Below are 27,476 nucleotides of genomic sequence, written 5' to 3' on the forward strand. Positions count from 1 at the left end.
ATTCTGCCTCTGGCTCAGTGCTGTACATTTTATAAGTGAAACACTGCCATCTATGGTTTGACAAGTCTTTATGGTTCAGAGTGGCCAATTTTACCTGCATTGTACACAAATAAAATGTATTTAGTGTTACATCACAGCATGATGATTGTTTATTTTCTTTTACTGTTGGACATATTTATTCATTATTTAAGAGTAGCTACAACATCATGGCCCAGTTTCACAGCAAGGATTAGGCTTTAGTTAAATTAGGGCATTTAAATAGCTTTTATAAATGTTCACTAGAAAAAAAAAAAACATTACTGGTGGTGTGCATCTTAAGACAAAACAATGTCACTGACATATTTTAAGATATGAAGTTACTTTCAGTTAAAACAGCTCAAACACGCATTTTAGTTTGGGACTAGACTGTGAAACCAGGAGCATATTGTTTAAACATAAAAATTTGTGACATGGATGTAAGTGATCAGTGTTTAGCACAGCAGATTTATAAGAGGTAGCTTTTAATAAGTACAGATTTGTGTTCAGAGGGCATTGTACATAGTATTCTATTCTCTAAAATCGGTTGAATCTGTTGCCACACACCCACAACTATTGGATTGACTGACTGAAAAGTCTGGTGGTTTACAGAATGAGCTTAGTCTTTTTTTTAAAAAAAAGCTAAATTCCAAACTTCACCTCGATCTGTAAAGCTGGTGAAATGCATCCCCCCCATAGAAAGAAATAAAAGCAACCATCTTCATCACCATCATTAATATTATTATTATTTAAAGACCATCTTAAAGTGTTAACTTTTCAAAAGTAAACAATCTTATTTGACCACAATGAGTGTTCAACACAGAACATTAAGAGTGGCAGGAGTGATTTGTTTTTGGGTGGACCGGTGTTTTTCTGGCAGAGTAAAAACATTAAATTATCTCAAGTGTAGCTAAAGTATGTTTTTTTTCCGTTTTCTTTTTTTTTTTTTTTTCTCATTTCTTTTTAAAGTTTGAACACCATTTGATTAGACAAAAAACACTGTTTAGCATAATAAAACAAGAGAACATTCACATGAACAGTCTTATTAGCATAAAACATCATAATCTTATAAATTAATAGTTTAAAAGTTTACGTTCTTTAAAGACATGATTTTAATGCCAATGATGGGTATCAACACTCCCTTCAATGAGTCATATTAAACCATATTTTACCTTCTCTTTTTATACCACCAAGAAAATCATGCTGTTAAAAAAAAAGAAGCTTTGTCTCACTCTCAGATTAACACACAGAGAGAGAGAGAGATATTATCAATTATCATTGCACAGAAAAGTATCATATTAACAGAATTTTTTTTAAAAACTGGACTACTATGGCATGAAAGTTCCATTTGTTTCTTTTTCAAAAAGACACCAGACTTTTCTTTTCAGACACCAAGTCACAATAACAATGACGCAATTTGTGTTTCTGTTTAAATAAAAAATAATAATAATAATTTAAAAAAAAAACTATTCAGAAGCTTTTAGAGAATATTACATCTCATGCTTTCACACATTTTGTGGTAGTTTTCCAAACTTTGATTAGTCAATTCTGGACTGATTCTGGCTTGTCGGTGGCAGAGGTCTCTTCAAGAAGCCAATAAGTCCAGGTGTCCTTTAAATACACTGCCGTACAACTAGCCCTTTATGACTCGACCTAAAAAAAATTAATGGTTCACCCAAAAAATATAATTCTGTCATTATTTACTCACCCTCATGTCATTCCAGCTTTGGAATATCAGGGCAAGTACATTTTTGGGTGAACTATACCTTTAAGACTTAAGTTTATTTATAGCAAAACAGCACGTGGTTCGATAATATATCAATATATTACAGGATTCTTAATATTTAGTAGATATAGGTTAAAGGACAACGCCAAATGACACAAGCCCTGAGACACAATGTAAGATGGTCCAACATGTTGGCTCTGTCCTGTGGATCAGGCTGCAATTGCAAGTCAACTCCTGCCAGTCAATAAGCAGCCAGAAACAAAGTGACATCATCAGCTCCTGTGAGTTGTGTACCAAAGTCGACTGCCCTTAACTTCTTCCAACGGGTGTAGTTATGACACCAGTGTTGTGTTCTTAAGTACTTTTCAACTCATTTTCCTTGTCGTCTTAGTCATCTTCAATTTATTTTGTTTTAGTGCTGCAGCAAAAAGTTTGTTGCAATGTTAATGTCATTATTAGAAGCTCTGAGAGCTTCTTGGGCATCCATCCTTGAGAAACCCATCTCCATTAATCTTGCAACCTAGTGATAAAAGCACAGTATCAATAAAAAGTTAGTATAGTATAAGTAAAAAGTTGGTATCTGCCAAAAATTGTTGAATCTGGCAACCCCTGTGGTTAAACAAATCTTCCTGATTGAAGGTGTAATTAATAAGGTGTGATAAAAATCAAAAGAAATCAGTATTTGACATTGTCATAGATCTCACCTGTTCCTCGACCACAGCTGTGTTATCTGGCGGGTGTGTATAGGGGGGCTGTTGTGACTGAGGACCCTCTTGGTGCCGGTTCTGTCCTCTGTGCCGTAAAGTAGGGAAGAATCTGTTCCAATTCAGGAGACCTGTCTGCTATGGACACCCATTAATGACAGGAATTAAACATCAATTTAAAGTCTCCATGAAATCAAACTGAACATTTCCTATTTTTATGGAATATTGCTGTGTTTATTATAAATTATTTATCCATGTACATCATTTTCTTTTATTCAATTTTGCGACTCTGCAGTTTGTGCTGTATGGAGCTTATGCTTTTAGTTTATAATTGTAGCATCTAGCACAAGGCTTTCATTTCTAAAAACCATTCAGAAAACCAAAAGACAGTGGGGGCAGTTCCATGGTAATCTACTGCAGCAAGCCTATCGGATATACAAATAATTATGGCAGTGTATCATTTGGATTTTAGCAATTTCGATTCTGGTTATCGATTCCAATTATTAACGAGTCCAAGTTTCAATTCCAATAAGGTAAAAAAAGTCAAACATTTATTAAAAATGATAAACATTTTTTTTTTTTGTGTCTTTTTGCAAAACATTCTGTTGCAGCTGAACACCATGAACAAAAACTAACAGCATAAAGAACACTTACGCAAGGAACTTTTTGCCTATGGTTTTAACAAATACACCACAGCAAAAATAAGACTAACTACTAGACTAACTAAACATAAATTTCAAACATTAAAGACAAGTAAACAGTCAGTAATAAAATAAGAACAATTAAACAAATTAGCAAAAGTATAAATAAACAACTGAAAGTTCAGGTACAGAAATTGAAATCAATTGTAATAAAATGAAAAATAACACTGCATAGTTTTTTTCTATAAACAAAATACAGATTAATCCTTTTTAAAGTTACAAAATGTATTCAGTTAAGATCAGTGAATGATTTTCTTTTTCTTTTGGTCTTCTTTTGGTGAACTATCCCAAAATTGACTTGAGTATTTTGAGTCTCTTTCATACTGATAAAAAAAAAAAAAAAAGCAAGGTGGTATTGCCGGTGTGACTGCTGACTCCAGAGTGTTAAGACAAAACCTACTGTGTTTACAAGGATATTTTGACAATTTTGCATATATGTGTCCTTTTAAGGCAAGAACACGCAAATGAGCACTGAATTCAGTATTCACACATTATATGTAAGGGCGGCTTTCTGTACGCGCTTAAGGGCCATTCACGTCACATCTATTGTGCACTCAAGTTTGTTAAATATAGACGCACAACAAGCATAATTTGAGTGTCTTATTAAATACCCGGTTCTTGGAAATTTGGAACCGGTTTTAAAATCAGGGTTTATGCAGGTTTCAGTAAGTCAAATTTAAGACCTTTTTAAGACATTTTAAGACCATAAAGATTGAAATTTAAGACCTACACGACGCATTACCAAAAAATATTCAAATCAAAGAAATTCTGAAAAAATCATTTTATTTCAATGAATTCAGTCATTGAAAAAGCATTAATTTAATTTACAGATAAAGCAATCACATTAGTAACCTTCCACACACATCAATGTGCCAAATGCCCAAAACCTTAGGCCCAAAATGAAAATAGGCTAAAACAAACTTGCCCTCAAATAGAATAGATTTCATCTCATATTTATTTACATTACAAAACAGCATATTAATAGCCTAATAAAGATTGAACAGGCTACTCCAACCCATGTAACAACCAATGTAGCGCACACACACACACACACACACACACACACACACACACACACACACACTCACACCAGATAATCCATTTTACATAGATAGATACTTACCTCGGGATAATTAGAGTATCTATCTAACATGGATTATCTGATATATGTATGTGTGTGTGTGTGTGTGTGTGTGTGTGTGTCCCGCACTGTCCCATGAACTGTGAGCCCAGGTACCTCGACTTAACAATTCCATTGTTCCAGAACAATGGTCCTGGTGGTCTGATTTTGGCTTTCATTGAACGTTACGACATACGGCCCGGTAAGAGTACGAATCAATTCCCTCTTTATAAACTCCCCCAATCCAAATCTCGCCATAAGCGATCTTGTTGGGCCCGCAAGAGAACGGCTTCGCGATTACTGAATCAGGGAACATCACTTGGAAGAGATCGCTAATCTCACTGTTGCTATTAAATGAGTAACGTTAGTGTTTGTTTAGTCACCGTGTGTAGTATACAAATCACCTCGGCTTTTGATGTGTCAGTCGCTCCAAAAGTACCCCGAAGGTTGTTCGACGGAGCTGTGATGATATTGCGCTGGAGACCGGAGGAACCAGGCATTGAGGAGGACGACGGCAGTGGTGAGGCTAATTGGCCGAGTCCGCTGAAGGGATTTTGTGGCTAGCTTGTGTTTCTCCGCTCTGGCGTGTGACTCCAGCGCCTTTACACCGCTTCACACCCAGACTCTCTAACTGATTTTTTTTTTGTTTTTGCAAAGTTTGCAGTGAGCCTCGTACCTGGAGCTGGGTACCGCTTGTAACCAACAGCAGAAATCGCTGTGATCTAGCCATGTCTCGTTGAAAGTACACTTTCCCATTTTCCACACGTAGCCGAACTTTAACAAACTCTGAGGAGACGCAGACGTATTTCGCGGGCAGGTATTGCATTTATCACGGGATTTGTAGTTGTATCACCGCGTATACCAACACCAATATACACCAGAAAGAACTACGACTCGCTACTTTTTTGCTACTTTGTAATAACTTTCAGCAGGTAGCGTTTCTGGAAATGGGTAAAAAAATTTAAGACCTGACTAAATGAAATTTAAGACCTCGGATGAAAATCTGGCCGTTTTTAAGACTTTTTAAGGCCTTAAATTTAAAGTTCAGAATTTTAGACTTTTTAAGACTTTTTAAGACCCCGCGGAAACCCTGAAAATGGAACCAGTTCTCGATACCTAAACCTAGCCATTATAGGCCAGAAAAGACTGGCCTATAATTTCTGTTTTATGCTGACTTTAAAGACAGTATAGTTGTTATAGTTGTTGAGTTGAGTTCAGTAACAAAGGTAGTCATTTTTTATCTCTCCACATTCAAAAACGTCCATAAAAGAAAGACTGTACAACCTGTCAGCATGATCCCAACAACATTTATATATTTACCAGCTACAGCGCAAGCAGACTCTAGTCCTAAATTCATAGCTACATATACAGTAGAACTCAGTCACATGAGAAAAACATAGTCCTAATATTGGGAAATAAGAATGTTCTGTGCTGATTTTCAGAACAAAACAAAACAAACAAAAAAAAAAACAGCTTTCTCATTTTCAATTTCATTTTCATTATGGACAAAATGATCTGCTTGTATCAGACATCTGTGTTGAAAACATGTGGGTATCTGTTAGTTCACAGGAAACCATTAACTTCCTCTTGTTCAAAAACATTTTGAGAAAATAGATGGAAAAAAGCAAAAGAAAAAAAAATTGCCTAATATCTTGTCTGATCTGAGTGACGGAAATATGTAAATAAAGCTAGTTCAACTCATTAGAGTTTTGGTTTCTACACCTCTGATAAGGAAAACATTTCTGGAAATGTATGCTCACCTCCATCACCTCTTAATTACGTTAATTTGTTTAGTTGACATTTTATTTTAAACAAAAATCTTATTCTCAATTACTCTAACTTCATTAAAATGCTAAAAATACAAAATCAAGAAATCATATTTCTTTTATTTTTCCACTTAGTAATTATTTCTGATATTTATCTATGTAAAAAAAAGATGTTCTAAACCATGACCTTAAGTGAGATATAAGATACCCTTATCTCTTGTAAAAGTGAAAAAGAAAAAGGAATAGCCTGACCTTCAGCTAACTCCTAGTTTTTAAGGCAAGTTCTTCTGTGTCATGTGAGGGGGTAGTGGAATAGCTTTGTGGTTAAAGCTCTGTACTGATAGCTGAAATGCTATACGTAAGTCACTTAACCCCTAGAAATTTCCAGAGGGACTGTCCCTGCAATAAAAGTACTGTAGAAGTACCTGAGCCTGCTGTTGCTGTGCATTTCTCCTGAAGTGTGCCAGCTGAGACAGGAGCAGTTGCTGGTCCAGCATATCCATCCTCTGCTGTCTCTGGATGTCCAAAGTAGCACCCATCCCCAGCGGAGCCTCTGCAGTGGGCTCTGAATCTGAGAAGACAGGCTCTAGGAGCACAGAACCACATCTGGCCACCCATTCTGGCACACGCAAGTACTTCTGGACCGCCAACTTATTACTGTAATACAACATGCCTGCGATCTGGAACAGAGTGATTGTAACCGCTTTACCATACAAACATGACAGTAACGCAATACAGCAACAGACAATAGAACCCATTTTAATCAAGGATGTTGTAATGAAGTCCCAGAGAGTAAAATGATGCCAGTATTTATGACATACTCCAAGCGTTTGCGCTACTTCCGACAACAGGACTAAAGGATTAGGAACAGTGTAGACAGCCTCAAGCTGTTGCACCGTTGATTTATGTTGTAAATAGAGCACAACAGTGGGACTTCAGAAGTAAAAATGTTGCATGTTATTTTTTGGCAATAACATGCAAACCTTTAAAGACAAATCTACAATGAGCCAGAATAATGAAACCATCAAATCAATAGAGCTAATGTCTAGCTTTGAAGATATCTTCTGTATATACTAATATACTTCTAAATGTTGACAAATATTTTTCTCATCCATGAAAATTCCACAATGGCAGCTCATTTTGCAATGCTCTCTAAAATTAGCAAGTCCCTTCCCAACACCACCTGTCAATGACTAGCATTAGCAAACCATGTTTTTTTTTTTTTTTTTTTTTTTATTGCAATGGAGCCAAAACAAAACACTATAGTTGCATCTCAAATGACACACTATACACTATGCACTATGTACTCAACCATGTAGTGTATGAATTTTATAAGGTTATTTTGTCATTCAGCTCGGGGCCTGATCACCCCTCCCCCTCCGCTGCGTAATTAAAGCCGCAACAGTTGAGGGCATGAAGTTTCCGACATTCCACACATTCCATTTGTGAACCTGGACCAGAAAACCTCATAAGGGTCAATTTTTGTTTTTAATAAATAAGCTTTCCAAGATACAACTACTTGAAAATCTGGAATCTAAGAGTGTGAAAAAAATCTAAATATTGAGAAAATCACCTTTAAAGTCCTTAGCAATGTATATCCAGACTTTACAGTAGGAAATGTACAAAATATCTTCATGGAACATGATCCTTACTTAATATCCTAATGATGTTTGGCATAAAAAAATAATTAAAAAAAATGGATAATTTTTGACCCATGTATTGTTGGCTATTGCTGCACATATACCTGTGTGACTTATGACTGGATTTGTGGTCCAGGGTCACATTTGTTTTTTTTTGGTTAATTACATTATCCAGGTATTTAAAGTGTAGTTTTTCTATTTGGCATCTCCAGTGTGAACACTCACACTATTTATTCTACAAAATTTAATAGAATATTGCACAAATACACAAATTAGGACGCACCATATTTATTAAAGGTGCCCTAGAACCAGTTTTTACAAGATGTAATATAAGTCTAAGGTGTCCCCTGAATGTGTCTGAGCTTCAGCTCAAAATACCCCATAGATTTTTTTTTTTATTAATTTTTTTAACTGCCTATTTTGGGGCATCATTAACTATGCACCGATTCAGGCTGCGGCCCCTTTAAATCGTGCGCTCCCTGCCCCCCGAGCTCCGATTATAATACAGTGCATTTACAAAGTTCTCACAGCTAATATAACCCTCAAATGGATCTTTACAAGATGTTCGTCATGCATACTGCATGCATGCGTCGGATCATGTGAGTATAGTATTTATTTGGATGTTTACATTTGATTCTGAATGAGTTTGATAGTGCTCTGTGGCTAACGGGCTAACATTACACACTGTTGGAGAGATTTATAAAGAATGAAGTTGTGTTTGTGCATTATACAGACTGCAAGTATTTAAAAATGAAAATAGCAACAGCTCTGGTCTCTGTGAATACAGTAAGAAACGATGGTAACTTTAAACACATTTAACAGTACATTAGCAACATGCTAACTAAACATTTAGAAAGACAATTTACAAATATCACTAAAAATATCATGTAATCATGGATCCTGTCAGTTATTATTGCTCCATCTGCCCTTTTTCACTATTGTTCTTGCTTGCTTATCTAGTCTGATGATTCTGCTGTGCACATCCAGACGTTAATACTGGCTGCCCTTGTGTAATGCCTTGAACATGAGCTGGCATATGCAAATATTGGGGGCGTACATATTAATGACCCCGACTGTTACGTAACAGTCAGTGTTATGTTGAGATTTGCCTATTTTTCGGAGGTCTTTTAAACAAATGAGATTTACATAAGAAGTAGGAAGCAATGGAGTTTGAAACTCAATGTATGTCTTTTGCATGTACTGAACTCTTGTTATTCAACTATGCCGAGGTAAATTCAATTTTTGATTCTAGGGCACCTGACAAAAAAAACTGACAAGTTTCAATAAGAAAGGCCACAGAAAATTGCGTCAAAGACTGAATATTACCCAAGACAGTTCACTTGTATTGCTATAGCACTCTAATAATAGAAGTCCCGCCTTTAAAATAAAACAGCCAATCACATCACTGCAACTGGTGTTAGAAGCTCTGGTTTCCACAGAAACCTAAGCCTCACGCTTGGGATGTGCATTAGTTGGACCAACCTCAAATATCTGCTTTTCTTTTTAATACTTTTTATGAGATTTATTTAATTGTGAGTTTACCCATTCAAATAGATGGAGAGTTGGTCTGGCATGGCTGAAATATCTGAAATAGGGGCACTGCAAATATGGTCGTCCAGTCAACCAAAGAACAAAAACATGTTATAACTGCCAAATCCCAGTGAATTCCTATAGTACTATAGTATAGTGAAATGCAACATGACCCATAATCATTAAGTCTCCAATCTAAGAATCGCTGTTTACCATGGGAATGAGCATTCTAGCAATCTCCATAGTGAATTTTGGAGGGTAGCATAGACTAGCTAGGTAACGGTAACAAGGTACCCGCCTAAAGTTAGTGATGTTGTTTTCTGGTAAGAAAACATATTTAAAAGACACAAAAACAGAGACTTAATCCATTACATTATTTGCAGATTTCTATGGGATGACATGGCAGTCACTGTTAACTAAAAAATGAAAATGCTGTCATTTACTCTCCCTCATGTCAATGCAAACCAGTTTGAATTTCTTTATTCAGTGGAACACAAAAGAAGAAATGTTGAATTATGTGTGCTTTTTTCTTATCTACACAATTAAAGTCAATGGAGTCTAAAGTTGTTTCGGACTCCATTAACTTTCATTCTACTGGCAAAAACAAAAACATTCTTCAAAGTATCTTGTGTTCCCACAGAAGAAAGAAAGTTATACAAGTTTAGAACAACATGAAATTAAAACACCATCACTGTAGGCTCTAATGGTAAATCATCTATAGTATTTTTAGGTAGGTACCTAGTTAATGTTACCTAGCAAATCTCCAATACCCTCCAAAAATCGCTGCTGCAATTTAATTTCCATGGTAACAGCGACTTCTCATATTGGTGGATCTCACTTTATGTTTGTGGTTTGTGCTGAATTTCACTATGCACATGTAATCAAACTTACTATTTCAGATCAAAACAAGCAAACACAGAAATGTAATGTGATGCAATCTACTTGAGCCATTATACTTACAAGTCCACTACAAGCAACAATCCACATGTAGGCACTTGAGGTCAGGAGCTGATAACAAAATAACAGAACAACAGAAGAAATTCAGAACTATGAAAAGCACTTTCACATATACAAAATATTTTTAAAGCCTCTCAAAACTGCAACACTAATTTACATACAACCAGCCCTAACTGCATCCATGCAAGAGTGGAACAAAACACTCAAGCATTAACTTAATGAAGCCAAATTATCTATTATTACAAGATCAAAATATGTTTGTTAGTTTTAAGTGGGTTTGTTAAAGCCACACTTGTGTATGCAGGACTGAAAACCATGATGAATCTTTAAAATGATCAAAAGCCATGAACTCTTGTCTGTTTTTCGACTGAGTAAATGGGCAACTTCATCTGTTATCATTAATATCGCAAAACAGCCCAGAAACACCAACAGAGCACAAACCACAATGAATAGGTACTAAATGATTTCTCATGAGTCTTAAGCCTGTTATCTTATTTGTGGTTTCTGCTTTTGCAAAACGGTGTTTTACCCCTCGTCACTTGCTTGTGAAAAAAAAGGTGCCAGTAAATGCCACTTAATATCTTGAGATCTCATGCAGCAGTGGCTTTTACTCTTTAAGTGTAGCTTTTGTGATAAAGTAGCAAAATGGAAAATCTTACAAAAAATGTGTGTAGGATTTGTTAATTGCAGTCTGAGCTCACCTGTGCACCCACAATGTATGTCAGAGACTTGTTTGTGATTGAGACGTGGCCAAGCAGCTGAGTGACCTGAACACGTGGGATGGTGTTGTAGAAAGGCACAAAGAGAGCAAAGACTGGGCCCAGCCTGAGAAAGAGAGAGAAAGAGAAGAAAAAAAGTTAGAAACAGAGGGGGAAAAAAAAAAATCACTTAAAGTCAATCCTCAACTTTCTTGATAGTGACACATCCATATGATGTGTCAATGACATATGATCAAAGACATATGACATATGACCAATAAGACAAAATCTTCATATGGTTTTGAAAAAAAGGGGGTCTACTAGAATAGATTTTGATGCTTGAAAGTTCAAAAACACTATTTTTCACATATTTGTCACTGTTGCAGCACCTCTCTTCACAGTCTGTCAGTAATAGCCTGTTTTCATTCCTGTCTCCATGAAGCCCCTCCATCCCAAAAGCACAATGTGCTCTGATTGGTTGGCTAAACCAATGTGTTGTGATTGGTCAACCACTTTGAGCATGTTGTTTCGAAAATGTAACCACAAGTTTCAACAAACTACTAACGCAATTCAACCTGACCATTCCCCCTTTTTTGTGTATGCCTCTGGGTAGGAATTATTTAAATGGGAAATATTTTGATGTGTACGTTCCTGGAAGAAAACTCAAGACTACAACTTTCAGGGAATTTAGAAACAGTGCTTACTGATATTTTGGAGTGACTTTGTGCTTTCCAACTTTGCAGACCTTTTTCATGCTCAAACAGCAACATTACACACGAAAAGAAGTTGAAAAAGTAAAAAGCATAATGTGTCCTTTTTAAGTAGAAACTAATAACTTATTTTCTTTCCACCTTAATCATTAATTTCAATGTAAACAAAAACAGTGTTATTTACAATACATCAGTGAACACGATCATGTTACAGTCAAACGAAAAAATTATTCAGATGTTTTTGGTATATTTTTACTAGTGGGTGCAGGACACTATAGTTCATTTCTGTAAATGAGAATAGCAAAAAGTAAACTCTGACATATTATACCCAAAAATTCCTCATACAGTAGACTACCAGTAAAATTGATAAAAATATGGAACCAAAAATTATTCAGACACTTTGACCTGATCATGTTTTGCTTAAGTTTTATCTGACATAATTAAGTGTGTTTGTTTATTAAGTTTTTACGTCATGTTAGCATCATGGCTATTTACATGGCAAACACAAAGGTCAATATCATCCATAAAATTTACATTATTATTATATAAAACATTTCAACTTAATATAGGATAGAAAATCTAAAATACATTCAGGTGATACATTTTGAAATATTCCATGCAAGCATGTTTCTGAATAAAAACATTTTCTAGCAGCATCATAAAAATTACAATTCAACAGAATATGCTTCAACAGAATAGGCGGGACTTTGCCTATTAATAAAAACCCATGGGTAAGTCTTGAGTGCCCCGGTCTACACCTACTGAAGACGACTTGATCATGTCTTGATTTGAAGTTATGGAAGGTACTTCTTTTTATACTAGGGTTTATTTCATACAGCTTATTATTTTTATTTTCATCCCATTCTTTCTGACACTTGTTAGTTATATATAAATTAATTGCTGGATTAAAATCTGAAGGTTGTATTTGACAGTCAGATATTTGCAGGTCAAGCGCATCCCTGGCAGCCGTGTCCGCTCTCTCATTACCAGTAAGTCCAATGTGACTTGGAACCCAGCAAAAAATAATATTAAAGTTTTCCTTCTTTAGGAAATTTAGTTAAGATTTCAACAATTATGGGGTGATCAGTCTTTAGGGATTCAAGTGCTTGAAGACGGAAAAAAATTAAAAAGTCCTGTTCTTGACCCTTCTCAATATTTTCCAGAACCAGAAGTAATGCTCGAGCCTCAGCTGTGAAAATAGAGCCTTGGTCCGGAATTCGAATGCCATATTGTTGATCTCCTATCACTGCTGCTGCTGATACACTGTTATTGCTGACATAATTAATATTAATTTTTCCTGAATTTTTTCATTTTAACTTGATCTTGTCATATTTTGGTTTGACTGTACCTTTATAATACTTCACATAATACACAAATAAAAGAGAAAGCAGAGTAGTGCCGTAGTTAAAATGCATGTTTCACAGACATAAGCACATTATGTATAAGAATAAGAGTCGACAAAGGTGTTAGATAAGCTCTGTGGAAAGTAGTTTCAAGAGGACGGAAAGCAGATGAGCCAACAACATGAACGTCAAATTCTCAGTACAATGTACAATGAAGCAACAGTGATTACAAAATTCAGAATATGGTTTTCATCAACCATTTAAAAGGTGCAGAAAGGAAAATGGGATAACTGAGGATACAAACTAGTATATCAATTAAGACAAGAAATATATTTACTTACATAATTACTTATTTTCTTACTGTCATTTTTACTACCTTTGTATTGTTTCCTTGATAATAAAAAATATGATAGGACTTGTGCAATGACTAGCTTACTTAGCCATGTTAGCATCATGGCTATTTACATGGCAAACAAAAAGGTCAGTATCATCCATAAAATGTACATTATTATTTAAAATATTTCAACTTAAAAGGTGCTCTAAGTGATGTCACGCGTTTTTAGGCCAAAACATTTTTTGTCACATACAGCAAACATCTCCTCACTATCCGCTAGCTGCCTGTCCCCTGAAAACACTGTAAAAAATGCGGTCTCTGTAGTCGCCACAAGCTCCGAAAAAGGCAATAAAAACAAACTGGTGCAGCCTGGACCACGAAACATAATAAACATGCTCCAGCCAATAACCGACAAGAATGATTTTAAATGCGCGTTCATGAAGCACGGAGGGGAGAAGGGAGGGTCTAGCTAGCCTCTGTTTTGTTTGACAACACTTCGAACGTCAACAGGAAGTTACTCCACCCAGGATCACTTAGAGCACCTTTAACATAGGATAGAAAATCTAAAATACATTCAGGTGAAACATTTTGAAATATTCCATGCAAGCATGTTTCTGAATAAAAACACTTTCTAGCAGCATCATAAAAATTACAATTCAACAGAATATGCTTCAACAGAATAGGCGGGACTTTGCCTATTAATAAAAACCCATGGGTAAGTCTTGAGTGCCCCGGTCTACACCTACTGAAGACGACTTGATCATGTCTTGATTTGAAGTTATGGAAGGTACTTCTTTTTATACTAGGGTTTATTTCATACAGCTTATTATTTTTATTTTCATCCCATTCTTTCTGACACTTGTTAGTTATATATAAATTAATTGCTGGATTAAAATCAGAAGGTTGTTTTTGACAGTCAGATGTTTCCAGGTCAAGCGCATCCCTGGCAGCCGTGTCCGCTCTCTCATTACCAGTAAGTCCAATGTGACTTGGAACCCAGCAAAAAATAATATTAAAGTTTTCCTTCTTTAAAAGATCGAATTTAGTTAAGATTTCAACAATTATGGGGTGATCAGTCTTTAGGGATTCAAGTGCTTGAAGACATGATCTTGAGTCAGAGGCAATTAAAAAGTCCCGTTCTTGACCCTTCTCAATATTTGCCAGAACCGGAAGTAATGCTCGAGCCTCAGCTGTGAAAATGGAGCCTTGGTCCGGAATTCGAATGCCATATTGTTGATCTCCTATCACTGCTGCTGCTGATACACTGTTATTGCTGACATAATTAAGATTAATTTTTTCTGAATTTGTTCAGTTTAACTCTGAGATCTTGTCATATTTTGGTTTGACTGTACCTTTATAATACTTCACATACAAAGCAGAGTAGTGCCGTAGGTAAAATGCATGTTTCACAGACATAAGCACATTATGTATAAGAATAAGAGTCGCCAAAGGTGTTAGATAAGCTCTGTGGAAAGTAGTTTCAAGAGGACGGAAAGCAGATGAGCCAACAACATGAACGTCAAATTCTCAGTACAATGTACAATGAAGCAACAGTGATTACAAAATTCAGAATATGGTTTTCATCAACCATTTAAAAGGTGCAGAAAGGAAAATGGGATAACTGAGGATACAAACTAGTATATCAATTAAGACAAGAAATATATTTACTTACATAATTACTTATTTTCTTACTGTCATTTTTACTACCTTTGTATTGTTTCCTTGATAATAAAAAATATGATAGGACTTGTGCAATGACTAGCTTACTTAGCCATGTTAGCATCATAGCTATTTACATGGCAAACAAAAAGGTCAGTATCATCCATAAAATTTACACTATTATATAAAATATTTCAACTTAAAAGGTGCTCTAAGTGATGTCACGCGTTTTTAGGCCAAAACATTTTTTGTCACATACAGCAAACATCTCCTCACTATCCGCTAGCTGCCTGTCCCCTGAAAACACTGTAAAAAAATGCGGTCTCTGTAGTCGCCACAAGCTCCGAAAACGGCAATAAAAACAAACTGGTGCAGCCTGGACCACGAAACATAATAAACATGCTCCAGCCAATAACCGACAAGAATGATTTTAAATGCGCATTCATGACTGTTTCAGGAAGCACGGAGGGGAGAAGGGAGGGTCTAGCTAGCCTCTGTTTTGTTTGACAACACTTCGAACGTCAACAGGAAGTTACTCCACCCAGGATCACTTAGAGCACCTTTAACATAGGATAGAAAATCTAAAATACATTCAGGTGAAACATTTTGAAATATTCCATGCAAGCATGTTTCTGAATAAAAACACTTTCTAGCAGCATCATAAAAATTACAATTCAACAGAATATGCTTCAACAGAATAAGCGGGACTTTGCCTATTAATAAAAACCCATGGGTAAGTCTTGAGTGCCCCGGTCTACACCTACTGAAGACGACTTGATCATGTCTTGATTTGAAGTTATGGAAGGTACTTCTTTTTATACTAGGGTTTATTTCATACAGCTTATTATTTTTATTTTCATCTCATTCTTTCTGACACTTGTTAGTTATATATAAATTAATTACTGGATTAAAATCAGAAGGTTGTATTTGACAGTCAGATATTTCCAGGTCAAGCGCATCCCTGGCAGCCGTGTCCGCTCTCTCATTACCAGTAAGTCCAATGTGACTTGGAACCCAGCAAAAAATAATATTAAAGTTTTCCTTCTTTAAAAGATCGAATTTAGTTAAGATTTCAACAATTATGGGGTGATCAGTCTTTAGGGATTCAAGTGCTTGAAGACATGATCTTGAGTCAGAGGCAATTAAAAAGTCCCGTTCTTGACCCTTCTCAATATTTGCCAGAACCGGAAGTAATGCTCGAGCCTCAGCTGTGAAAATGGAGCCTTGGTCCGGAATTCGAATGCCATATTGTTGATCTTCTATCACTGCTGCTGCTGATACACTGTTATTGCTGACATAATTAAGATTATTTTTTTCTGAATTTTTTCAGTTTATCTCTGAGATTTTGTCATATTTTGGTTTGACTGTACCTTTATAATACTTCACATACAAAGCAGAGTAGCGCCGTAGGTAAAATGCATGTTTCACAGACATAAGCACATTATGTATAAGAATAAGAGTCGCCAAAGGTGTTAGATAAGCTCTGTGGAAAGTAGTTTCTAGAAGACGGAAAGCAGATGAGCCAACAACATGAACGTCAAATTCTCAGTACAATGTACAATGAAGCAACAGTGATTACAAAATTCAGAATATGGTTTTCATCAACCATTTAAAAGGTGCAGAAAGGAAAATGGGATAACTAAGGATGCAAACTAGTATATCAATTAAGACAAGAAATATATTTACTTACATAATTACTTATTTTCTTACTGTCATTTTTACTACCTTTGTATCATTTCCTTGATAATAAAAAATATGATAGGACTTGTGCAATAACTAGCTCACTTAGTTTTAAAATGTAATTTGTAGTGATCTACAAAAATAAATGTGTTTCTAAATGAGGATTCAATACAGATTAAAAGTAACAGTTATAGCTGATGTAAAATGTCTGGATTTCTGAGTGAAACCACAAGATTTTCACTTCCCCATATATACGTAAGCAGCCTCCCCACACCGCGAGAAAAAAAGAGAGAGGTCAAAGGAAAGAGAGGAACAGAGTAACAGACAGTTAGAAAGGCACAGGAAGAGATGCTGAACTCTCACTTTTGCCACATTTTATATTGCTACTTTTTAAAATGAGATTTGATATAGAGACATAGCACCAATGTCTGACTGAAAATCTTCTCTTTGCTATCTGGTGAGTAAATAATTTCATTAAATTATAGATAGAAAGGGCAGAGGAGATAAAAGTATATATGTTTTGGAAAATTAATGTGCAAAATCAAGCCCAAACTTTACAAAAATGTTTCAGCAAATATTTTACATACTTTTATGGTGACCATGTCTGCAGTTATTGGTTACTTTACACAAAAGTGTTTTTAACATTGATAATAATAAGAAATGTTACTAAATCAGCAAATTAGAATAAATTTATGAAGGATCATGTGACACTGAAGACTGGAGTAATGGCTGCTTTGCCAGAACAGGGATAAAATAACATTTTAAATTATATTAAAATTTAAAACAGTTATTGTAAAATTGTAAATTAAAATTGAAACTGTATTTTTGATCAAATAAATGCAGCCTTGGGGAGTATAAGAGACTACTTTAAAAAAAAAATTGTGCAGACCCCACACTGTTAAAAAAAAAAAAAAAAAAAAAAATCAAAAGTTGAGAAAACTTAAAAAGTTTAAGGCAACAAACTTCAGCAGATTTTTGAGTTCTCAACTTGTTTTTGCAGGAGGTTTTGAGTTTTCTCAACTTTTTGTTGCATAAACTGAAAACAACAAGTTGAGAAAACTCAAATCTGCTCAAGTTTGTTGCCTTTTTTTTTTTTTTTTTACAGTGCAAACTTTTGAGTGGCAGTGTATATATTATAATAGTTGCTTCTGTCTTTACAGTGAACTCTCCTGTGTATAACTATGATGAATCCAGATTTCGACAAAAACTGCACCAACTTGTACGACCATCGTCCAGTGGCACGAGTTCTCATACCTCTGATCTATTCCATCATATGTCCAGTGGGACTTTTAGGAAATGCCCTGGCTCTTCATGTGGTGATCTCCAAAATCACCAAACTTAATTCAACCACTCTTTATTCTGCCAACCTGGCTGTGTCCGATATCTTATTCTGCCTGTCGCTTCCCTTACGAGCCGTTTACTACGGCCTTGGTTTCCACTGGCCCATGGGGGAAGGACTGTGTAAAGCCACAGCACTGCTCTTCTATGTGAACTGCTACGCAGGGGTTTACTTCATGACCTGTCTGTCAGTCGATCGTTTTTTGGCGCTGGTGTTTCCTCTGAGGCTGGTGAAATTGAGAAAGCCAAGAAATGCGCGGTTTGTGTGCCTGGCCATATGGCTGCTGGTGTTGGCCCAGACATTGCCTCTCCTGTCCATTAACTTGACTAAAACGGAGCATGACAACAGCATCACCTGTATGGAATACCCCAATTTTGAGAGTGTTTTTTTAAAAGGGCTGCCGTACATGCTGATTGTGGCAGTAGTTCTAGGCTTTGGCATCCCAGTTGTGATAATCATCGCTTGCTATTCCATACTGACCCATAAACTACATCTTGCAGCAAAGTCAAACCGGCTGACGGAACGTTCTGGAAGGACCAAAAAAGCAAGAGGAGTGATCGCAGGGGTGGTTTTTGTGTTTGTGGTGTGTTTCAGCCCATACCATCTTGACCTCCTGCAATACATGATCCGGAAACTTCACTATGAACCGGACTGCATGGAGCTACAGTCCTTCCAGATATCCCTGCATATTACAGTGTGTCTTATGAACCTGAATTCATGCCTGGATCCCTTTGTTTACTTCTTTGCGTGTAAAGGCTATAAGCAGAAGTTGATGAGGATGATGAAGTTGGAGGTTGGCACCCACTTCTCCAGTGTTGGAAGAACCTCGCCTGAAAGTTCAGGCACAGGTGATGTGCTCAGCACACGCCGCAAAAAAAACAACCAAATAAAAATGAACACTATTAGAGAAGGTCAGTAAAACTGTTACCGACATTAGGTGATGAAAAGTCAAAACAAACTCACATGTGGGGCCAAAATTGAGGGTTAAAAGCCACAAGACTGAACACCCGAGTATACCTCATTTTCCGCATTCTGCTCAGTCTTGTGCACAGTTGAGCGTACAAGCCTTTCAAAGTATACTCGTTTGGCCGTGTGCGCAGAAAGACGCATTTGGCGTGTACGCACTCTCCAGTGGACTTTGTTTTCACGCCCTCAAGTCACTCGCACATGCGCCGTTGCATGCGCATCATCAAGCACGGTCACAAAAATTGGGCTGCACGTGGACAGGGTGCAAATGTGTGCCTCCACATTTTAAACAGCACACGCTTCATGAAACAAGTGAACACTAGGCAAGCACTGGCATCCGAGCTGAGAGAGAGAAAATAATCACAGCAAAAAGACTTTTTCATTTATAATTTAATTGCATTTAATTAAAGGCATAGTTGACCAAAAATGAAAATTCTGTCAATATTTACTAACCCGTTTTTACTAACTACATGACTTTCTGTCTTCCATGGAACATAAAATAAGATATTTTGAGAAAAGTCTCGCCAGTGTGTGTTTTTTTTGCTAACATTCTGTTCCAAAAACGACAGAAAGTCATATAGGTTTTAAATGACATGAGGATCATTTTTGGGAGAACTATCCCTTTAATGAAGAACAGATAATGGTTTACCCAAAAATACAGCAGTTAAACTATATGGAAAAGCTGTTTTTATTGTGAAAAAGTGAGTGTGGATGAATCAACCGAGATGTCCAAAGCTGAGAGATGATGACAGCTGAAACATGTACTCTGTAGATTTCTTACGACTTTTAAAAATTTTTTTATTTTATTTTTTTGATTGACTAGTGCATAACATCATCTTAGCTTAGTGCTGATATTAAGAGATTATCAGGACATCAATCTTTCTTATCAAGGAAAAGTAAACCACTCTATGCAAGTCTCGTATAAAGAATTGTTTGAAAGCTAGTAGTACAAAGGAAATAACTTGAAGTAAGAGTGTACTTCACTTTCACAAGATGTTACTGTTGTACTCATTTCAACATGCATTTCATTTGTTGATGAAGTAAAGAATACTTTCACAACAACACAATGAGACAAGAAAGTTAATTCAAATGACAATGCCAAAATGGGAAGTTGATGTTCTACAGGAAACACAAGAACTGCACTTTCATATGCAGAAATTAACAGTGATACATTCTGTGCTTGCAGCACACAGTAAATGCACAGAACAATACTGGTGAAACTGCCTAATAATTTGTAAAGAGCTAAACATGGTATAGAAAGTCATGTTACTCACAGTCCAGCTGGAAGAACATCCACCTGAAGTTCAAACATGAAACGAAGAGCCTCTGACAGCAGCAAGTCCACAAAAGCAGACAGAATCCAGGCTCCAAAAAGGAAGGACTAAACATCAAGGTCAAAAATATAACAATGTTTTAGGTGTACAGCATAATGGCATTTTAACAATAAAAACAGAGTGTGAAGTCATTATCATGTGAATAGGTGAGCACATTAAAGGAAATGTTTGGTAACATGCATGTGAAGTCTTTTGTTTCATTACAAAACATAGTATAGTATTTGAACAACATACATTCTAAATGTCAAAAATGGTAGGTGGACCCTGTTACAGAACAAGAAAATCCACGTCCAGGCACTCACATAGTTAGAAAGGTAAAAAGCTTTTATTTTAAGACAGGGCTCCATCTTAAAAAACACCAATGCGTATCAGTGTATCAGTGTATCAGTACATTCTAAATGCTTCCAAAACGTAGTCAAATGATTGCCAGATAAGATGTATGTGCTCCAAGTTTCCATTTGACACTTTATCTCGAACTGGTGTGTTCAGCACTATATTGGTATTTTTGAGTGTATATCAAAATTATACTGAAATTATAATTAGGGCTGTCAATTAAACACATTAATTTAGTGTGATTAATTGTGTAAAAAAAATAACTTTAAATAATTTACAGGCCCAGACCTGTACGTCATCTCACATGCAGTTTAATTACAAACATGATGCAGAGCAATGACTGATTGCGTTGATGAAGCCTATTAGAATGCATTTAAAATGTAACTAAAATGTAAGAAACGGGGGCAAAAAATGGCCCTGTATGGGTTTTTGTCTTATATTAATTTCATTTAAATAAAGTTTAGGAATATCACAGAGTGCCGTTTTTTCCCAAATATCTGTATGATTGAAAATGTGACATTGATTTTACACAGCAATTCAAGAAGGTAATATTGTTACATTTTAGACAAAATATTATCGTTTTTTTTTCTGAATTTCACCAATGAAAATAGTTTCAAAAAAAGCCACAGCAGAACTGTTGTGCGTCTCTGAGCAACACACAAAGATGTTTCATTACTATATGAATCCTTGGTTTTTAACAAATCGAGTGAGCCATTAATTCAGTGATCTATTCATAAAAATTTCAATTGGTCATTTGATTTGTTCTAGAATGAATCAGCCATTTGAACTGAATGACTCACTCATTAAGACAGTCATTAAGACAGTACTTTTTTTGTAATGTCTATTCGAATGATTTTCTCATGTAACACAATAATGACTTAACCCTTAAATGCATACCTCGGGTCTTTAGTGTCATTCACTACCCTCCTCCTCGTTCATTTTTTAAAGTTAAACTTCAACCTTCTTGGTATTCCTCAATCAATTCATTATAAAGATTATAACAAGAACAAAAACCTTAAAACTATAAAAGAATGCCTAGGAATTCATTTTTTGTAAAAATTGTATAGGGTCGCTAACGACCCAAGGTGTGTATCAGGGTACGTCGATAATTGAATTTTAGATGACTGAGGCCCCGTCCACACGGAGACGCGTTTCGGTGAAACCGCACAAATTTTTTATCGGATAGGCGTTTCGTCCACACGGATCCGGCGTTTTCGAAAGGTGAAACCGGTATTTTTTGAAACCGGGTCCCAGAGTGGAAAAATTTGAAAATGCTGGCTTGGCGTTGTCGTGTGGACGGGGCAATCCGTATATTTTCTGAAACGATGATGTCATCACCCCACGTGTCGACCCTAGTCAGGCGCGCTAACACCACAAAACAGCACCAACAACAGCAATAGCAGACTCTACATGCTTGCGTTCATGCTGCAGAAGCTACTGAACCAAAATAAAGTGTCATGGCATGGTCTGGCATGTATACTACATCGTTTTGAGTCGTTTCAGTGGTTTCGTGTGGATGCAGATATTTTTTGAGACGAGGAAAAAAAAATATCGGTTTAGGGTAAGCTCCGGCTTCGTGTGGACGTAGCCTGAGTAAGTGTAATTCACCTTTATTCCACAAGGTGGCAATGTCTGATACACAACAATGAAGTGATGATTAATTCAGACAGAAAATGAAAGAATAAGCAAAACATGAAATGGCAAATATGACTGTAACTGTCACTGGATGGATCTGGTGAATCTGTTAGCGATCAAAATATTGATTCTGAAGATGTTGAAAATTATATAGTTTTGAGAATACGTTTGAGATCGCGAATGGGCTCATATTCGCGACCTCAAACATAAAACTAGCCCATTATTTGCTGAATTTACTGGGAAATGAGCTCTGATGAGGACAGTGATGATGGCATAAAACATCTGCTCAAACTAAACCCTTTCAAGCTCCAAAAGGTAACAAAATATAATTTATTTTATTCTTCTGTAATTGTTACTCTAATATCAGAGGAGTTTTATATTATCACGACAGGTAGAGATCCTTCTGTGTTAGATATAGATCCGGGTCGATAAAGACCCGAATATGTAAGAATGATTGGCGAAACAGTCATGCATTTAAGGGTTAAAGGGTTAGTTCACTCAAAAATGAAAATGACTTAATTAATTACTCACCCTCATGTCGTTCCTCACCCGTAAGACCTTTGTTCATCTTTGTAATACAAATGAAAATATTTTTTGATAAAATCCGATGGCTCAGTGAGGCCTCCATTGACAGTAATTTAATTTATACTTTCAATGCCCAGAAAGGTAGTAAAGACATATTTAAAACAGTCCATGTGACTACAGTGGTTAAACCTTAATGTTATGAAGTGACGAGAATACTTTTTGGGCACCAAAAAACAAAATAACAACTTTATTCAACAATTTCCCCTCTTCCAGGGATATGCTTACAAACAGAAGACGACGCACGGTCAACATAAAATAGTTCATAACTGTCTGCAGATTTCGACACAGAGGATGAATTGCATTTTTTTGCACAACCTTACTTATTCGAACCAGAACGTACAGAGAATGAACTAAAAGGGATGTCTGCAACACAACCACAGCCACAACCTTCTGAAAGACAGAGAGCTGGTGGTGTAGATGTCATCAGTGCCAAGTGATGCCTACTGAACAGGAGAGCGTGTTCTGCATCGATTGTGATATTGTCATGCCACAGCTTGAAAGTTTGGATAATTCAGAAGATGTATTATAATTCACGACACATGTATCTTGCATCACCACATGCATGCGTCATGGTGCTCTCGTGAACGCGCGTAGGAGACTGATACCAGAAGAGAGGAAATTGTTGAATAAAGTCGTTTTTGAATAAAGTATTCTCGTCGCTTCATAACATTAAGGTTGAACCACTGTAGTCACACATGAACTGTTTTAAATATGTTTTAGTAGCTTTCTGGGCACTGAAAGTGTAAATTAACTTGCTGTCAATGCAGGCCTCACTGAGCCATCGGATTTCATCAAAAATATCTTAATTTGTGTTCTGAAGACGAACTAAGGTCTTACGGGTGTGGAACGACATGAGGGTGAGTAATAAATGACATAATTTAAATTTTTGGGTGAATTAACCCTTTAAAGCTAAAGTTAACAACTTTACACTTTCCAAAAATAATTTCTTCCAAATTATATCATAACGTTGCATTTGCTCGGTGGCTGCTGTGAGACACTTATTGCACACTGCAGTAAGCTAGATCGATTTTAGAATATTATATTAATAAATGCTGGATGGCTTGTGTTGAATGCAATTAGTTTTAAATCGTATTGTATGATGGAGAAAATTCTGTATTACTATTGACAAAGCTACTTGACAAAATAGTGTTCTTCTTTGAGGCATGGTGAAAGCATGGTACTCTCGGAAAATCAAGAAAATTAGATTTAAACAATAAGACTAAATGTGTTGAGCTATATAACAATAATTAGTTTTCTGTCTATAAATGTACCCAAACAGTTGTTCCCTTGTCAAATAAAACATGTAATATATTAAAGTGTCTTTGGTTCTTCCACGGAAATTGAGGGTAACGCGGATATAACGCCATTGACAGGCGAATCCTGGACAAGTACTGTATCCTTGGTTAAAATCACGATTTTCTCACGATTTACAAATAGTTGGAAACATTTGGGATATTGTAAGTACTCAAGTGAATAAAATATAACACTGGCCTAGTGGTTTTGGGATATTTTACTGCAAAAATGTTACATATTGTACTTTTAAGTTCTGATGTATTACACTTTTAAGCTATGCTTTTAAAAACTTACGGTGTACACTACAGTCTCCATGCTCACTGCATACCGGACACCAGTATTTTAATGATTTATAACAGATTTTCAGTAATATTACATCACATTGTGAATGTATATTAGCACCGTTCGTTGTTTTCTTTTGGTATCCAATAGAGCGTTTGGATCAGGAAGTGGTGACAAGTGACGCCAGACTTAACGAGTGGATTATTCACACCTGAGACTTACAGCGAATTTGTGGCTGCCAAACCTCCTCTCAAATATGCGGAAATTGTAGATAAGCAAACTGCTGCAGAAAGTGTCTTTCAGATCCAGACAGATAAGCCGTCCACTCACCAGCCTCCACAACTACACGAGAGACATGGAAAACACACAATTTTAGAAATATTTCAAAATATGCTTCACATCAGTATTTTTTTTAATTCATGTGCCCTCATTTTCTTTAATCAAAATAACTTCCTCTTGCAACAACATCTCTTCTCGTCTCTTCTCTGGTGACATGTTTTCAGCACAATGACGGGACAAACTGTCACTCACACGAGATCACAGCAATAGCAAACAACAACAACCAAGTCCCACCCAACATTTACATCACAATACATGAAGAAAAGACTATCACACCTTCTGTTTTTATGCTGACTTTAAATGTGTATATATGATATAGTGCACTGAATTGTTCAAGTAAATTCAAGTAGATTGGTGTTATATCTCACCTGCTTGCCCTGCCTGACAGCCTGGAGGTTGTATATGAACATATCCTGGTACTGAGGCAGAAGCACAGTCAGCAGCACAGCGAGGATTGTAGGAAGCAGCAGTAAGCTCTTGGACAGGGGTGCTTTATCTGTAGGACAGCACAGAAGTTGTATTGTTAAATTATTCGTCATGTCAAAGGATGAAAGTTTATATTCCAAATGGGGGACCTATAGGTCCTTTTGGTGAATATGTGAGTACACCAAGTGCAGTCAGACATGCTGGTTTACTGGTCAGTGTTATTTTAGTGTCATTGAAATACTATTATAAAACAGTTAGTTCCTGTCCTTGATTCTGATTGATCAATAGCTGTGTTTTATTCACAATAAAACACGGCTATGACCACTTCACCCAACGGTTCTGTGTATCATTACACAACACCCTTAGCAACTACTCCTATTAACGTAAACTGTAGTTCTCAACTGATATTGTTCATTGAAGCTTACTGTATTATGTAGAAGAGTATTGTGAGAAAGAGACTGAGTGAGCGAGTTTATTACCTGCATTCAGATTTAGCATTTTCCTTCAGGTCAGTCCTATGTTCATAATAAAAAATCTGTTTAAATGTCCGATGTAATGTCTTGTCCTTTTAACAGTTAGGGGTTTTCCCATGACTGACAGAGCTAGTCAAAGCATATGTCAGTTGCGTTTTGTTCCCTGTTCACAACAATTCAGTCGTTTCAATGTAAAAGTCTTCGCTACTGACTGTTACACTCATAAAGACAGTCTTTGCCGCCATCTAATGGCGCAATAATGTAACTTCTGTTGCTGTTCACGGTCAGGGACTATTTTCTTCAGGCGGAAGGAAGGCTTTTAGTAACAGTTTACTTCATTAAAGTTGCATTGATAACCGTTTTATAAAAGCAATAAGGTATTCGAGGCTAGTCCTGTATTGTGAATAAGTCACAGCTGAGGGGGTTGCAGGCACTCCACTTTGCATCGTGCCTAACTTATTCATGATACAGCACAGCCTTGAGTACCTTATTGCCTACTTAAAGTTTGTATTGATATTTTGAATTAATTTTCATTTTTATGTTTTCAGATTTCATTTTATTAGTTTTTGTTGTTGTTGTTTGTTTGTTTTAGGTATTTTAGTACATCATTGTAAACTAAATGAAAATGTGAAATGTTGCCTTGGGAGCTACGTGGGAAAAAATAAGTTTGTTATCTAACTATAATAACCCTGGTACATGTCACCACTTATATCATTAAAGTCACTTTTTCTTTAGTTATTGTTGAAGTCTTCAAAAACAAAAATTAATGGGCCGGTTTCACAGACAGGGCTTAGATTAAGCCAGGATTAAGCCTTATTTCAATTAGGGTATTTAAGTAGCTTTTATAAACTTACCATAGAAAAAAAACATTACTGGTGTGCATCTTGAGACAAAACAATGACAGTTTTCAGTTAAAACAGCTCAAACATGCATTTTAAGCTTAAGCCTTGTCTGTGAAACTGGGGGAATATCTTTAAAACAAGCTTTTCAATTTTTTTATGTACCTTTGTGTTATTCATTCATTTTTGACAACTGCATCGAGTCTATTATACACTAATACCAAAGTTGATAAAAGTTTCACTGTGCTAACAATCAGTGTAAGAAACGTGGTATTCTGGCTGAAGCAATGGTTATTATGGTATTTTTACAAAATGTAAACCAAATTTAAAATCGAAAGAAATAATTCTCCTTTTGGATTTCACAAAAGAAATAAAGTCATAAGGGCTTAGAGCAGCTAAAGGAAGGGTAAATGAATTTTCATTATTACATCATTAATAATATGAACTGAAGCTCTTTGCTGGCTTTTTTCAAGAAGATGGTGATTATGGTGATTTCAGAGAAGAGATAATTCAGTCTCCAAATGTCTAGCTCTGATAGTAAAGACTAACACATGAATATAACACATGATGATTCTGTGTCATGTCGCATTTCCAAGAGCAGGACCTGGTTTCACGCCCCCAACTTTTTAAACGACAGCAACACTTCCTGTCTTAAATCATGAGCCAAAGCTAAATCATTTGAAAGCAAGGATGTTATGTGAAGTGCGATAATTATCAGGTGAAGGTCATGACGAATGAATGACAGCAGTATCTGATCTGATCTTCATGACATGATGATTTTGAGCTGTACTTACACAATCCCCAAGAACCGGTGGACGTGAACATCATGCCACTTACACGCGGAATATAACGAAGAAGACTAGCAAGATTACGTCTCAAAGGCACTCGATTTACAACGTAAAAACATTAAAAGTTAAAGAGAAATTTCGCTATGAGAAAGGGAAAGGGGAAAGGGTATCGAGGATGGTGCCTCGCAGGAGACAAACTTCTTCCACGTCACTCCTACGAAATAAGCGTTTTCTTTTAAAGTAAAAGGCCACTAGAGGCCG

General features: G+C 36.2%; 2 protein-coding genes across 3 annotated transcripts; one reads left to right on the top strand and one right to left on the bottom strand.

Moving 5' to 3' along the window:
• Positions 1–483: 483 nt before the first annotated feature.
• ubac2 (UBA domain containing 2) lies at positions 484–27,476 on the bottom strand. Of its 2 annotated transcripts, none has more exons than XM_048197114.1 (9): positions 27,222–27,476; positions 25,058–25,185; positions 24,573–24,692; positions 20,163–20,269; positions 10,861–10,984; positions 10,163–10,210; positions 6,458–6,712; positions 2,446–2,583; positions 484–2,261 (listed from the first exon to the last, which is right to left on the bottom strand). In XM_048197114.1, exons 1-9 carry the CDS (start codon positions 27,253–27,255, stop codon positions 2,154–2,156), a joined length of 1,062 nt encoding a protein of 353 aa, XP_048053071.1. In that variant the 5' UTR covers positions 27,256–27,476; the 3' UTR covers positions 484–2,153. The 2 variants fall into 2 exon arrangements, with proteins under 2 accessions (XP_048053071.1, XP_048053072.1); XM_048197115.1 differs by having other exon boundaries at positions 2,446–2,580; positions 27,222–27,436.
• On the top strand, positions 16,873–20,397 carry gpr183b (G protein-coupled receptor 183b). The gene is made up of 2 exons (XM_048197113.1): positions 16,873–17,040; positions 17,744–20,397. Exon 2 carries the CDS (start codon positions 17,765–17,767, stop codon positions 18,839–18,841), a length of 1,077 nt encoding a protein of 358 aa, XP_048053070.1. The 5' UTR covers positions 16,873–17,040; positions 17,744–17,764; the 3' UTR covers positions 18,842–20,397.

The sequence above is a fragment of the Megalobrama amblycephala genome, linkage group LG7 (assembly GCF_018812025.1).
Source record: "Megalobrama amblycephala isolate DHTTF-2021 linkage group LG7, ASM1881202v1, whole genome shotgun sequence".
NCBI lineage: Eukaryota > Metazoa > Chordata > Actinopteri > Cypriniformes > Xenocyprididae > Megalobrama > Megalobrama amblycephala.